The sequence below is a fragment of the Macrobrachium rosenbergii genome, chromosome 50, assembly GCF_040412425.1.
Source record: "Macrobrachium rosenbergii isolate ZJJX-2024 chromosome 50, ASM4041242v1, whole genome shotgun sequence".
In the NCBI taxonomy this organism is placed as follows: domain Eukaryota; kingdom Metazoa; phylum Arthropoda; class Malacostraca; order Decapoda; family Palaemonidae; genus Macrobrachium; species Macrobrachium rosenbergii.
This window is the reverse complement of record NC_089790.1, coordinates 2,450,001-2,465,184: the sequence shown is the minus strand read 5'-3', so window position 1 is coordinate 2,465,184 and position 15,184 is coordinate 2,450,001. Positions and strand designations below refer to the sequence as shown.

At 38.4% G+C, this 15,184-nt stretch overlaps 1 protein-coding gene across 1 annotated transcript in view; it reads left to right on the top strand.

The window, feature by feature from the left end:
* The window catches only part of shakB (shaking B), a 723,747-nt gene that overhangs the window by 533,013 nt on the left and 175,550 nt on the right, over positions 1-15,184 (top strand). Inside the window, exon 2 of the mRNA XM_067093386.1 lies at positions 5,276-5,495. Coding sequence (XP_066949487.1) covers positions 5,276-5,495 — 220 coding nt within the window. The remainder of the gene's footprint in view (positions 1-5,275; positions 5,496-15,184) is intronic.

The following is a 15,184-nucleotide window of genomic DNA, read 5'->3' as shown; positions in this document are numbered from 1 at the left end:
TCTCTCTCTCTCTCTCTGTCTCTCTTTTTCCCTTTTGTTTTTTGTGTTCGCTTCTCCTAGTTGTTTTGTGTCGGTTCAGTTTCCAACTCTCAAAAAAAAAAAAAAAAAAATGAAAGCACAGTTTCTTCCGGATCTTAACACTCTGTGTTCTTCTGCCAAACTAATTAGTAGCCTTACTTAAAACTCTCATTTTAACTGACTGAATGAAGTGCGTAAATAGTTCTTTTTTTTTATCTTTTCCTTTATGTTCCCTTAAACTAACGGTGGCGTTAATGTCTCCGGTACTCCGGTGCTGGATCTGTACTAAATTAACCAAGCAATGTTATATATACTCTTACCATTAATCTGGGTGCTGGAGAGAAGATTTGACTGTAGTCTGTAAGAATAACGATTTTTTTTCTTACTATCTAAGTCCCTCTGTCATTACCTCCTAGAACATTCGTCTCAGGATATATTTCTGTGGCCGTGATCATCATTTGTGTTTTTCTTTTCATATTTTTAGTCATCTAAATCAGATGTAATAAATTCTTCTTCATAATACCAGTTTAAACTTCATGTCATTTTGATTCTCGTTGGTGAGCTAAAGTGATTTTCGTTTTTTTGATAATTATTCAACAAAATTGCTATTTAGTGTTTTGCTCTGACCTGTCACTGACTTCAGAGATAACTCGCGGATGTAATATTTTATATAGTATTGAATATAATATTAATTTTCCTAATAATTACTATCAGCCTCACAGAATTTGATGAGGTAATTAGTTCCTTTCCTTTCCAAGGTCAGATGAATAATTTCTGCTCCTAATCTATACGTTCGCATTGTGATCACGTAAAGACTTCAATGATTAAAATCTAAGAAACAAGTTCTGCTCATATTTAAAATTCTTTTTGCTTTTCTCAATTATCAGAAACTATTAGCAGTGCTAGAAAGTGCGAGAGAATTAATTGGCAATATCGCCATCGACCTTACTGAGCCATTCCATTCCATCTAAATTCTAAAAGAATTTCATGCCCATCATAAAGGGAGGAAAATCCCGGATAAAAAAAACAAAAAAGTGAAAAAATTCTAAACACTTAACTCAAAGTTCAGCTCTTGCAAAGAGACCTCGGTGCATGTTTGTATCCTCCGAGTGGATATATATATATATCTATATAAGTGTGCTTCGTTTGCTTTCAAGCAGTGGCTCAAGAGTGGGGGATCCCCCTTTCCCGGTGAGGACACCCGAGGAATGGTGGAGCCAACACGAAGAGTCTCGAGGAATGGTTTGAGTTCGACGGTTCCTCGGGTGCCGTCTCTGGTGGGTTGCGGACCTCCCTGTAGTGTCTTGACCCACTGCTTGTGTTTCCTCGATTTGTGAGAGGATTCCCGCAGTACAGATTTATCAAAATGAAGTCATGAAAAAGCTCTGGTTTTGATCTCGGATGAAAACCAGACCGCCCTTATTTGACGCTCTGTGTTGGTACTTGAACGCCAAGGTCGAGGTTTTGCCTCCAGGTTGCTGCCAGATATAAAAAAAGGGGGAAGTGATTTGAAAAAAGTCTAGCGCCATTACTGAACCGCTCTATTCGGAGTGCAGCTGGGTGTAAATGCATTAACATATTTAAATCATTTAATGACTCGCTGCCGAGCTAATTGCTTTAAAAATGTCATAATTGAAAGTGAAATCGGGCGGTTATTGGCGCGGGGAATCATTATGATAAATATAAGCCCTGGCATCACAATCAGTCATTATTATGTAGTGAACTCTGCAGCACGCCTGGAGCGAATTCTCGCTGAACAGTACGGTACTTTCCGTCTCTTTTTGCAAGAGCTGAGTTTTGTTTTGTTTCGTTTCGCTCTCCAGCCCCAAACCGCTGTGTTACGCTTCTTGAAGTGATGTGGTTCAAACACTTCGACTGGTTCTTTTGTATTATTTTCTGCATCTGTTTGTAGTTAATGATGTGTCTCTAACAGTCTTCATAACAGTCAGCGGTTTCTTCCACTAATCCAGAAAGAAGTGACTGATTTGGACGTACATTCTTGATCATTTGCCTCATCGCCATCTTCATGTTCATCTTCGGTAGCCTTGTGAGTCTCTCTCTCTCTCTCTCTCTCTCTCTCTCTCTCTCTCTCTCTCTCTCTCTCTCTCTCTCTCTCTCTCTCGTACAATCTGTAAATTTATTGGATTGCTATACGGGCGCAGAAACAACACCCTCTCTCTCTCTCTCTCTCTCTCTCTCTCTCTCTCTCTCTCTCTCTCTCTCTCTCTCTCTCTCTCTCTCAGGTGGCCCTAACCTTTCAAGTTAATATAATATAACTTAAATAACTTAAAAGAGCAAATTTCTTTTTCTGTATACATACATTCTGAGAATATCTATTCACACAAACACATATACATTCTTAAGAATTCAGGGATTCCTACAAGTTATATTTCACCTTAAATAACATAAAGGTGTAAATTTCTCTTCCCGTAGACAAATATTCTTACAAAATAGTAAATTTCTTTTTTATGTAGACACAGATTCTTGAATCTGTTCGTACAAAATAGAATCAAACAGATTTGACGAACTGGTAAAATTGGCCCAAAAATTTTCTTTCCCACGTCCGGTTTTGCTCTGCCTTTTGAGGGACCACCTGCAACTGGCCCTCCTGGGAAAGAGAAAGAGTCGTCATCTCTCCTCTTCGGAATTTTGAAGTCGCTGCTTAAAATAGAAGTTTTTCACTTTTCCTTTCAAGTCCAAAACTCTTCATCTTCTCATTTTCTAGCAGCGTCGTCTATGAACTTTCGACTCTCTCTCTCTCTCTCTCTCTCTCTCTCTCTCTCTCTCTCTCTCTCTCTCTCTCTCTCTCTCTCTCTCTCGCTGAAGGAGCACAATCTGTCAGTTTAATGGATTGTCATAAGGACGTACAAGCAACGTCTCTCTCTCTCTCTCTCTCTCTCTCTCTCTCTCTCTCTCTCTCTCTCTCTCTCTCTCTCTCTCTCTCCACAAACAGCAAATATTGTTCTGCTACTTAACATAAATCTGCGTAATGAATGCACACGATCAATCTCTCTCTCTCTCTCTCTCTCTCTCTCTCTCTCTCTCTCTCTCTCTCTCTCTCTCTCTCTCTCTCTCTCAATGTATTTTCCCCGTCTGCCTGCCTCTCTGTAACTCATCTTCATAAACACTCACAAAAAAAAATGTATTATTTCATATACTTTACAATTCCCCGACATTACCTGCAATTTCCCCCGTCCAACTATTCACGTAGCCCTGGAAATAATACTTCATCTCTCTACTTAATCAATGTTGAAATTTCGCCCCCCAACACCAGGTCGCTTTCTTGCCTAGGACCTCAAAGACGCCGAGGAAGTCATGTGTCGCACTTAATGAAAAAAAGTGTCCACCCACTTTTTTTTTTTTTTCACTCCTTCCTTTTTGCAACTTTCCCCTAGGTGTTCCCAGACCTTGACCAGTGTCCCAGAGAGGTTTCCTCCCATACGTTACAACAGAATATTTATTATTTAAGATAAGGAATGAAGATTTCTCTCTCAGATTGTATCTCTTGACATTCGAGTTATACTTTAAGGAATATTTAATAATAAGTATATCTTTTTATGTGTTGTCTTTTACGTATTAAGATAGAGATTATGGATATTTTCATGTGTGTCATTTTTAGCTGAACTGTTCAAACTACATTAAGTTAATGGGTGTTGTGTTTTTAGAGTAACTGAGTAGTGGAATGCGATCTTCTTGAACCTAACATATAATCTATTAATATCTAAAAAAAAACAATTTTGGTTCTGTAAGTTACCTAATGATAATGATACTAAATTTTAAAAAATAAGTTAAATAAAAAAACAAAAACTCCGTTGTAACCATGGTTTATTTGAAATTAACCCCTGAGGTCGATTTATAACGTAGTTTCCTAACAACCCTCACATAACCCCTTAGTTTTAGCACAAGCAACCTTGCGTCACCTCGAAAAAAAATACTAATGTTTTATACCCACTATTGCACAGAGAGCTCCGTCCGTCTTGGCCGAACAGACAACGAAAATACCATTTCCTGATATTCCTCCACAGTTCCTTTCAATTGTAGAAGATGATTGTAGAAGAACCACCATCCCACACGCTAGTGACATCACCGATCACCCCATAGCTGATAGTTAGATCTTAGAAAACAGTAGCCGCATTTTAACCACTAGACAACTTAGATATAAGTTCTACCATTTGATTGGCCCAGAATTTAGAATCACGAGGACTGAGATTTTTTTTTTTTTTTGTATGTTATTTACATGTACTGAGATAGTTTTCCACGATGCAGTATATGTTTCTCTTTATATTTTTATATATATATAAATATATATATCTACATGATCAATAGGACTTCTACAATGCTGTATACAGTAGATTGTTTCCTCCCCGTAGTCTTAGATTCCTCAACAGATGTTCGACAGGTATTGGCCGCAGCAGACATATACTGTATGACCAACAGGTGCTCTTAATTCCCGTGCCGCAGCAGGTGTACTTATCCACGCACCTCCCTTCAATCACTGCTTCATCCCAGCCAATGCCGACTACCTCCTCCCACCTCTCCATCGCTTCCCTGTGCTAATTAGAAAAAAAAAAAAAAAAAAAACTCAGTCAGTTTTCATTCCAGAGGTCTAACTGAGCTGGAATTTGAGAACGCCCACTGAGGTCCTCGGTCAGCGCACGTATATACTGTATCCGATTATGAATCTGCACTCTTAACGACCTTATATTTCATCACTGTTCACACAGAAATAATCATATATCATGTGGTCATATTCCAAATTATCCATAGTGTATTTTGCTTGAATTCTTTTCCAATGTGGGCATTTGATGAACACTTGACACACTTCGTCAGATCGCCCTCATCACAGTTTATGTCTTAAGAATAAGTTCTCCTTTTGTATTATAATTGCTGCTTTTTCCATTTCTACTGTTGATGACCTGCCATTTATTTATTTACCCCCGGCCCACCCCTCTGCCCCCCCCCCCTCATTTTCAAAAGCATTTATACCAAAGGACAGCTGAGAGACGCGTCTTGTGTTATTTTATTGTGTCCCCCTTCCATCCAAATCTCGATGGATCCGTTTTCCCACGTTTGTGTTGACTTTCCTTTTTGTTTTGGCTTTTATCGAACCCTGTTTTCTTCTTCCTCTCTCTCTCCACCACCACCAAAAAAAAAAAAAAAAAAAAAAAAAAAAACACCACCCGTTCCTCCACACCTCCAAATTCGTCGTTAGTCGCCGTCGTCTTTTGCATGACGTCCTTGCCCTTTAATCTTGCAGGCAATATGCTTCTATGCGCCGAGGTGGATGTGGAAAAATTGGGAAGGTGGGAAAATCCATGCCCTAATGATGGATCTCGACGTAGGCATCTGCTCCGAAGTAGAGAAGAAGCAGAAGAAGAAACTTCTTCTGGACTATCTCGCCGACAATCTCAAACACCACAACTGGTGGGCCTACAGATACTTCTTCTGTGAGCTCCTGGCATTCCTCAACGTCGTAGGTAAGTGTCTGCGTCTTTTTTCTTTTTTCTTTTTTTTTTTACGCCACCCTACGTGGCCCCCTACGTATACACCTATATATATATATATATGATTTCGATTACTTGGGAAAATTCTCCAAACTTTTCACTTCTCAGTCGACTGTCCAAACTGTGCACATTTATTCTACTAGGAGATATAATCTCTCTCTCTCTCTCTCTCTCTCTCTCTCTCTCTCTCTCTCTCTCTATATATATATATATATATATATATATATATATATATATATATATATATATATATATATATATATATATATATATATATATATATATATATATATATATATATATGATTTCGTTTACTTCAGAAAATTCTCCAAACTTTCCACTTCTCCATCGACTGTCCAATCTGTGCACATTTATTGTATTAGAATGATATATATTGCAATAATTGTTGTTGTAATTAGGGAAAGGACTTAAAAAAAAACAAGGGCTTGAACATCAGTCCATAACTCACAGTGTTGGTGATTTTCCCTACGAATCCTATTTAACAAGCGCCGGGATTCGGACCAAACATCATTAAACAGAACTGCGTTTATGGGAACACTAATTTTCATTTCTGATGCTCGACGAAGGTCGGAAGCTAATTTTACTTATTTTTACACTTAAATGGAGGACGTATGCAAGACACATTTGTCAGGTGCTGTCCTTACGTACATTATTGTTTTATGGGAAATAATTCAGATTATGGGAAAATACTTAACAAATGAGATGCTTATCACAATGGCTCAGTGTTTAGAGATACCAGTTAGGCTTAGAGTAACGTGTCAAGCTTAGAATAATTTTGTAACACAGTAGGAATATTGCTAGAATATGGAGAGGCTATTTTTGGAGTTTTAAGCAATCGGAAAATCGTCAAGTGCCCGGCATAGATGCAATGCACCATTAGCAACACCAGTCTTGGTGCTTGGGTTTGTAATCGTCAGAAATATGACAATATTCCTTTCTGTCAGGTTTGTGTCGTGCAGTTTCACCACAAATAATTTCCTATTCTTCATTAAAATTCTAATTCCCTCATCACACCACTTTTTGTTTTTATTCCCTACCTCTTAAAACCTGAAGTGTTCCTCCAGACTCGAAGTCTCCTTCATGGAATTTTTTTCACACTTTATAGATACTCGTTCATCTTCACGTATTCAGTACTAGAAAAAATTGTATCCATTTTCTCGTTATACGGTCTCCTCACTCCCATTTTATCAAGTTCACTTAACCTTCCGCGTAATCTTAACTTTTGCTGCAACCGAATAATGATCAGATATACTCCAGCCACTTCTCTTCTCACTCATTATATCTATTAACTTGCACTTCCAGCTATTTTTTCTATTACATACTTTTACACATTCTTTCCTGCACCATTTTCTCTCCCCCGAGTATATGTATAATTATTTTTATTGGGAAACAACAACTTATTTCACCAAACATATCCACAAGACAATCTTCATACTCTTTTAATCCAGAATTCCATATCTGCCCACAGTGCCATCTCTTTCTCTGTCACTTACATTTACATTTAAATCATCTAGCTCACCCATCCTTACATGTACTCCAAGCCCTGCAGGGCATAGATTTAGGCTCTATGAAATACTCTTCACATTCGCCAAGAAACTTTTTCTCCTGCCACACTCAGTTTTGCCCACAAAACTGAAACAGATATGTATTCTGCCATTCAACCCCTAGATCTCTTTGGTACCATAAGTTTTACACCTTTTCTGATCATGCACACACTACACTTTCACCTAGGTCTCATATCCAGGTTCCTCGTTGTAAACAAATGAGCTATCTTGCTTTCTTTTCTAATCTTCACCACTTCCACATATATTCAACAACCCCAGCTTCTTATTACTTTATTGACTGACCTTTTGGGAACAAAAAGCGTTGGGGATGGGGCTGCAGGCACCACGCCCTGGCCATTGTAACTTTCACGCCATACAGGTGGTGGTGAAGATGTTATCAATTTACTTGGTATTCCTCACAAGTGAGAACGTGGTTGCCTCTTGCCTCATGTGAAGATGCCCATCTACCATTAATGGGGTATTTCTTCGAACTGAGGTGCCCACAACCTGTAACTAAGTTCTCATATATATATATATATATATATATATATATATATATATATATATATATATATATATATATATATATATATATATATATATATATATATATATATATATATATATATATATATATATATATATATATATATATATATACATACATATACATATGTATACATATATGAAATGCAGAGGAGCGACTTGCACAGAGTAGTGAAAAATACCCCGTCTTCATCGGGGCAAATGCGATTTCTACCACCATATATACTTGTACTGTATATAAACGCTTACTGGTGATGATACCGGTTAATTTTCCTACGATACTTCACAAGATTTCTCTCTCTCTCTCTCTCTCTCTCTCTCTCTCTCTCTCTCTCTCTCTCTCTCTCTCTCTCTCTCTCTCTCTCTCTCTAAAGCATGCCATTCATTTCTGTTCCTGTTAATAGTTTAGGATCAAAATTAGCGTTATTATTCGGCCGGTGAATGGAACGTGACTGATGGAAGGATTTGCTACAAGCAAAATCGGTGAATTACGAGTGTTCCAAAATACGTTTTGGAAATACCTCCAGTCATTATTATTCATTCCCACGCCCCCCCCCCCTGACAGTTCTGTTAGCTCTCTAATTTGATTATTTCAATTGCCTCTAAGGATATATGCCGGGTTGCTATTGGAGTTTTCTTTTTTTTTTTATGATCTGTTGCCGGTTAATCACAGCTGCTGTTTTGAGTGAAGATGGAATTGTTGCTTTATGTCGTATTGTTTTGTTAATTAAGTTATGGGTGAATGGGTTTCAGCTGAAAGATTGCTGGAACCCGTTCGACTTTCGACATTTACTTTCTCTCTCTCTCTCTCTCTCTCTCTCTCTCTCTCTCTCTCTCTCTCTCTCTCTCTCTCTCTCTCTCTCTCTCTCTCTCTCTCTCAGTATGTATATATATATATATATATATATATATATATATATATATATATATATATATAATCACATATATTTATATTATATACAAACATATATATATATATATATATATATATATATATATATATATATATATATATATATATATATATATATATTATATAAAGATAATATCAACCCAAAGTATAAAGATAATCTTGAACCCAAAGTTCTACAGTGAGAGAGAGAGAGAGAGAGAGAGAGAGAGAAAATCGCACTGGAAATTATAAACTCTTCATGGAATCTCCCTTTTCCTCCGAGCGTTCCGCGAGGAAGAAATTCTCAGACAACAAATCCTCCTCATATCCATCACTGTTTCCCTACGTGGGGAAACCCCTTTACACACCTTAAAAAAAAAGCTCAACTGGTTTATACGCGCGCGCGCGCGCAGGCGTGACTTATGTGTGCGTTTGTACTCGCGCGCGCGTGTATGCATGTGTGAGTGGGGACGTCCAGTCCAAGATGAAACCAAAGAAATGATGCACTCAGAGCGAACGTGTTTGGGAGTGAAAGCGAGAAAAAAAAAAAAAAATAGGTCTCTCGGACTTTGGGGCGCTTCAAATTCGGGTGTCTGGAGTAGCAGCACGTAGATGGAGGAATGGTCCTATTTCTGGTGGATTTGATTTCGGGCCTCGGAGAACTCACTCTACAAGTCCTCAGGAAACGTCACTTTTCTTCGTTTCTTACTTTTTATTTCATTTTTGTTTTTGTTTATTCTTTGCACCTTTTCGGAGAAACAGTGTCTGTTGATTTTTCCTCCTTGTTTGCTATTTATACTTTTAACTTTTTGGTCATGGATGAGTTGTCTGTGCCGTAAAATTCCCATAACATCGACCGAGTTATAATCTAAGCAGGCGCTCATCGGCATTGCGTCAAACTCCCCTATATGTGCACTATGCCATTCACCCTTATATTTTAACGCGTTCATGTTCTTCCTGGAAATTATTCCCATTCCTTCGAGATAAATCTTTCTATGTCCGTTTCCCATCCTGCCTCACAACATTCTGATTTATATACTTTTAACTGATTCATCATTGACCATTCTTTCCACATGGCCGGAACACCTCTAAACATTGTGATCCATGTTCTCACCTACATAACCGTTTTGCCATTTCTGCCTATCTCTGCATTTCTCATCTTGTCATTTTCTCTAATGCTGCATATCTAGTGCGAACTGTTAAATTCAACAGCATCAATCTTTTTTTTCTTTCATTTGCATTCAGTATCCGCTTTTCAATTCCATAAAGGAGAGTTGGCTCAACAGTCCTTTCATACATTCCTACCTTGGCTTCCAATACAGAATTTAAGCCTCTTTTCAATCTTTTGCACACGCTGGTTACCTTTCGTCTTTTTTCAACCTGTTCCATTTTTCCAACGCCTATATTCATATTTGTTGCTCTACCTTCTTTGTGTCCCCATACCCTTTCTTCTCTCTCCTTTCTATATATACAAATGAAGCCACTTTCTTTCTATATATGCAAATGAAGCCACTTTCTCTTTATGTTAGTTTCTCATAAACGTTAGAGGCAGTTGATGACTTGAATAAGTAACGAAGTTTTGAGCAATAGTTTCGTTTTATTTGAGGTCATTTTGTTTCAAGTTTGAAAAGTTTGGGTTTGCGAAAATAACATTTTCTTCGTGCCATTCACTGACCAGTATATACTCCCCGCTTAGAATCCCCCGGTTCGTCAAAATTTCGGGAAACGACAACCCAACCAAGGACAGAACGGAGAGCGAAGTGCCGTATTAAGAGAAGCGTCTTTCTCATTGCCCTGTCACGGAGCAACAACAAAAATCATCCCACCGGCAGACGACGCGGCATCTCTTGGGAATCCCTCCCCGTTCTTAGAATTCACTTTGCCCGTCCGCGCCACTGCCGGCGTTTGGCGAGCGCCAGGCAGTGCATCTGCTCGTGTTTGCTTATTGAGTTTCCCTCTTCACTGTCCAAGCATTGCCGTAATGGCCTTCCGCATTTAGGGGGAAGAACCGCGCTGGAAGTCGCTGGCGACGGCTTCTGAGAAAAACGAAAATACGAAGTGCGCTCAGATGCGCTGACGTCACTTTCGTTGGATGTTTGGAGTGGTGTTGGGTCTTTGGCGTCAGCCTTGACTCTTGCAGGGGCGAGTTGGCAGAACTGGTACTGGATGAAACTTAATTTTGACGTCGGGAATAAAATTGAAGAAGAATATGAAGAACGTTAACGTTCTTTACAGAATTGGTTAAAGAAGACCCGCCTTTCTTCAGTTCAATTCGTGATTTACAGTATATATCTGTAGCAGTATAAGTTCCTCATTGGACGGGTCGATATCGTTCTCGGCGAGCACTGTGCTGGGCCCGCGTTCGATTCTCCGGCCGGCTAGTGAAGAATTAGAGGAATTTATATCTGGTGATAGAAATTCATTTCTCGGTATAATGTGGTTCGGATTCCACAATAAGCTGTGTGGGTCCCGTTGCTAGGTAACCAATTGGTTCTTAGCCACGTCAAATAAGTCTAATCCTTCGGGCCAGCCCTAGGAGAGCTGTTAATCAGCTCAGTGGTCTGGTTAAACTAAGGTATACTTTTTTGTAGCAGTATAGATCAAGAACTGCATTTCAAGAAAAGGGTCTTATTTTATCCTCACTAAAGCAGTCTTATCTTAAACAAGATAAAATACCATCAGTATGGAAAACTTATCGGGAGAACGTAAAAAGCAATTATTGCACAAGGGAACACCATTATGCATATATCTGCGTGAAGAGATCACCCGTCTATATATTAAGCTCTTCCCACTGGGTTGAAGAAATTCTAGTCAACCTCTTCTTGCATGTTAAACATTGCCGGTCGCTCTTCCCTCGTCATCTCAACACTTCCTGTGAGTTTGAAGGATTGTTTACTTTCGGGTCACCTTGGTTACCAGTCACAAACCCCGTTACCGTGGTAGTTTCCCAAAACATCCTATTGTCAGTACTCTGTCTGATAAACCTTCTGTCCCCGTTATACTTGTTCTCGATCCCGGCATCTCTGTCCTGACTTAAAGAGTTTGCCTTTGAAGTTCCACAAGAAATGTCTGTTTTGACTGAAAACACATTCAAAACTAGTAAAAATGCGCCGAGGTTTCTTCGGCGTAATCAAGTTTACTGTACGTCGTGTAATCAAGGCCACCGAAGATCTATCTTCCGATGGTCTCGGTATAATGCTGTATGAACCGCGGCCCATGAAATTTTCAGCCACGGACCGGTGGTGGCCTATATCGTTGCCAGAGGCACGATTATGGCTAATTTAACCTTAAATGAAATAAAAAAAAACTACCGAGGCTAGAGAGCTGCAATTTCAGCATACCAGTTTTCAGCCCTCTAGCCTCAGTAGTTTTTAAGATCTGAGGGCGGACAGACAAACCTTGCACAGTAGTTTTCTTTACGGAAAGCTAAAAGAAAGTAACCAACGGTAGTTTTGAAGTACTAGGTAAGAAACAGTTCGTGAACTACAAAATTCTATAGATGCAGCACAAACGAAAATCCATAAAACTGAAACCAGCAGACTTCCACCTGTTTACCAATGCATCCCCACTTGAAATAAACCAGATATCAGAGGAAGCCCCTCATTTGGCAATTTCCCAGCATCGCCAAGTGCTTTTGCTGACAAACACGCACTCAAGCAGTGATACACAGATGGCTAACTTGCCAGAGGAGAGAGAGAGAGAGAGAGAGAGAGAGAGAGAGAGAGAGAGAGAGAGAGAGAGAGAGAGAGAGAGGTTCGAAGTTCGTCAGTGTCTGGAGTTTGTGGGAGTTAAGGTGAAGCGGCTGTGTGATAATGAGCCGAATTCAATGAAGATCTTAACCCCTCTTGAGGTTAAGTGTTGACACTTTAAGGGGACTCTCTCGCGCGTGAGTGAGTTCATCCCATTTACTCCTGTACCCACCCAGAAGCAGAGAGAGAGAGAGATAAAGCAAAAGTATTCTATATAGTGCTAAATGAAAGGTATGATTCCCACTGATGTGTTATGTACCTAGACAAGAAAAAGTCCAGATACCTATGAAATATATATATATGATACTATATATATATATATATATATATATATATATATATATATATATATATATATATATATATATATATATATATATATATGTACATATATTTATATATATAATCCATATATTTTATATATATATATATATATATATATATATATATATATATATATATATATATATACACACACACACATACATTAATATATATGTGTGTGTATGAGAGAGAGAGAGAGAAAGTCATAAACATATGTATTCATAGTCACATATTTAAGCAGAGAAGAACATTTAGGAAAGAAGATTCATTATAGTTAGAGGCCAATATTCTTTGCATCAAGCGTTCAGAAATTCACAAATGCCTGATTATGAATAAACAAAAATATCCATAGAACGTCATCAGCAAAAACTATAGCTCCGTTGTTAGTTGTAGTATAGCTAGCTATACGTAGTTGTAGTTGAAGCATATAATGAAACATTGCAACATGAAACAAGTGAGAGTCAGCAGGTGCAAATGGAATGAACGAGTAAAAATATGCATGTACAGGAATAAGTCTTAAAACTAAGTGACAAAATTATTTAGACAAAAAGCGAAAGTTGTCGCAGTTCTTAATCCGTAGGAAGCTCTGGTCAAATGCAAAATATCATGAGCTTTCTGGTTGAAAGATCGCACCAACAGAAAACTAGTGGAAAATAATGTACTAGGATGATAATTAATACTGGCCTTACGTTGTAGGTAAGGTGTGAGGACAGTTATTGAGTGTTAAGTTGTAGGTAAGGTCTGAGGACAGTTATTGAGTGTTAAGTTGTAGGTAAGGTCTGAGGACAGTTCTTGGGTGTCAAGTTGTAGGTAAGGTCTGAGGACAGTTATTGAGTGTTAAGTCGTAGGTAAGGTCTGAGGACAGTTATTGAGTGTTAAGTTGTAGGTAAGGTCTGAGGACAGTTCTTGGTTGTCAAGTTGTAGGTAAGGTCTGAGGACAGTTATTGAGTGTTAAGTCGTAGGTAAGGTCTGAGGACAGTCATTGAGTGTTAAGTTGTAGGTAACGTCTGAGGACAGTTATTGAGTGTTAGGTTGTAGGTAAGGTCTGAGGACAGTTATTGACTGTTAAGTTATAGGTAAGGTCTGAGAACAGTTATTTAGTGTTAAGTTGTAGGTAAGGTCTGAGGACAGTTATTGAGTGTTAAGTTGTAGGTAAGGTCTGAGAACAGTTATTTAGTTGAAGTGAGCCGAGAATTGCAAATGATTGACCCCTTAAAACGTGCTGGTCACCAGTCATATTTAGTTGGTCGTGAGAAAAATATGCTATAATGATGCAGACGTTTGCTATTACTAGTATATATTTTAGCCCTCTCGTTTCGTTTCTCTTAATCTCAGCGTTTCTAAGATCTAAACCTTGCCGCCTCTACTCCTTGCTGATTCATTAGTGTCTCGTTGACAGAGCCAGGGAGATCCCACTTTTTCCCTCCGTTTGTCGGTCTACTTGTCCGTTTCTTTGTCTGGTCGTATTTCTGTCAATGTGCCTGTCACTCTTGCCTTACTGTCGATACGCTTGCGCGTACAAGGCATTTCAGTCAGACTCGTGTATTGCTGTTCATGTCGATGTTCGTGGAGAAATATTCGCCCTGTTGTTTGTTTCATCTTCAATGTGCACTTTCCTTGTTTATGTATATATATATATATATATATATATATATATATATATATATATATATATATATATATATATATATATATATATATATATATATATATGCATACACACACATACCTATATATATACATATATATTTATATATACATATATATATAATTAAAAGTTACCAAAAGGTAAAATTACGATTTCAAATTACGTAGATCACATACACAACTTATTCATTCATTTAAATAAATGGCATGATTTTTGAGTTCGAGAGATATACATCACATTTCACATACAGACTTCGCCAGTGGAGTCTTCCGAGATGACTTCGAGGTCTGTGAGGTTGTGATCGGGACCATAATCTCAATATTTAAAATAGCTGTTATCGGAGCCATTCGTATTTCACAAACACTCTCCTCCTCGGGCGAAGATACCTTTGCCAAAACCATAATAGAGTTTTCTTCAGCACTCCATCAATCGGAATGCAGTGAATGAAAAAGATTGCTCTTTTATTGTAAATGATTTCATCTTTTAATTCCCTTCAGTGCATTTCTTATTTTAATGCAGCAAATATTGAATACCGACTCATTCCTTCCCGTTATCATACACAGAAAACTAGTTGAGTTTGTGTTCATTATAACGTTCCTCATTGGACGGGTGGGTACCATTCTCAGCTAGCACTCTGCTGGGCCCGCGTTCGATTCTCCGACCGGCCAATGAAGACTTAGAGGAATTTATTTCTGGTGATAGAAATTCATTTCTCACTATAATGTGGTTCGGATTCCACAAGAAGCTGTAGGTCCCGTTGCTAGGTAACCAGTTGGTTCTTAGCCACGTAAAATGAATGAACTTACATTTAGCTCGCCGTCAAACACCTCACTGGAACAGGGTTGTTTCTCTTGAATTAAAAACTGCTGTAGTTTTATTGATTTTCTAATTAACTTGGTTGCCAGCACTGAAGGAACAAGTTGACTAGGGCTTTCTAA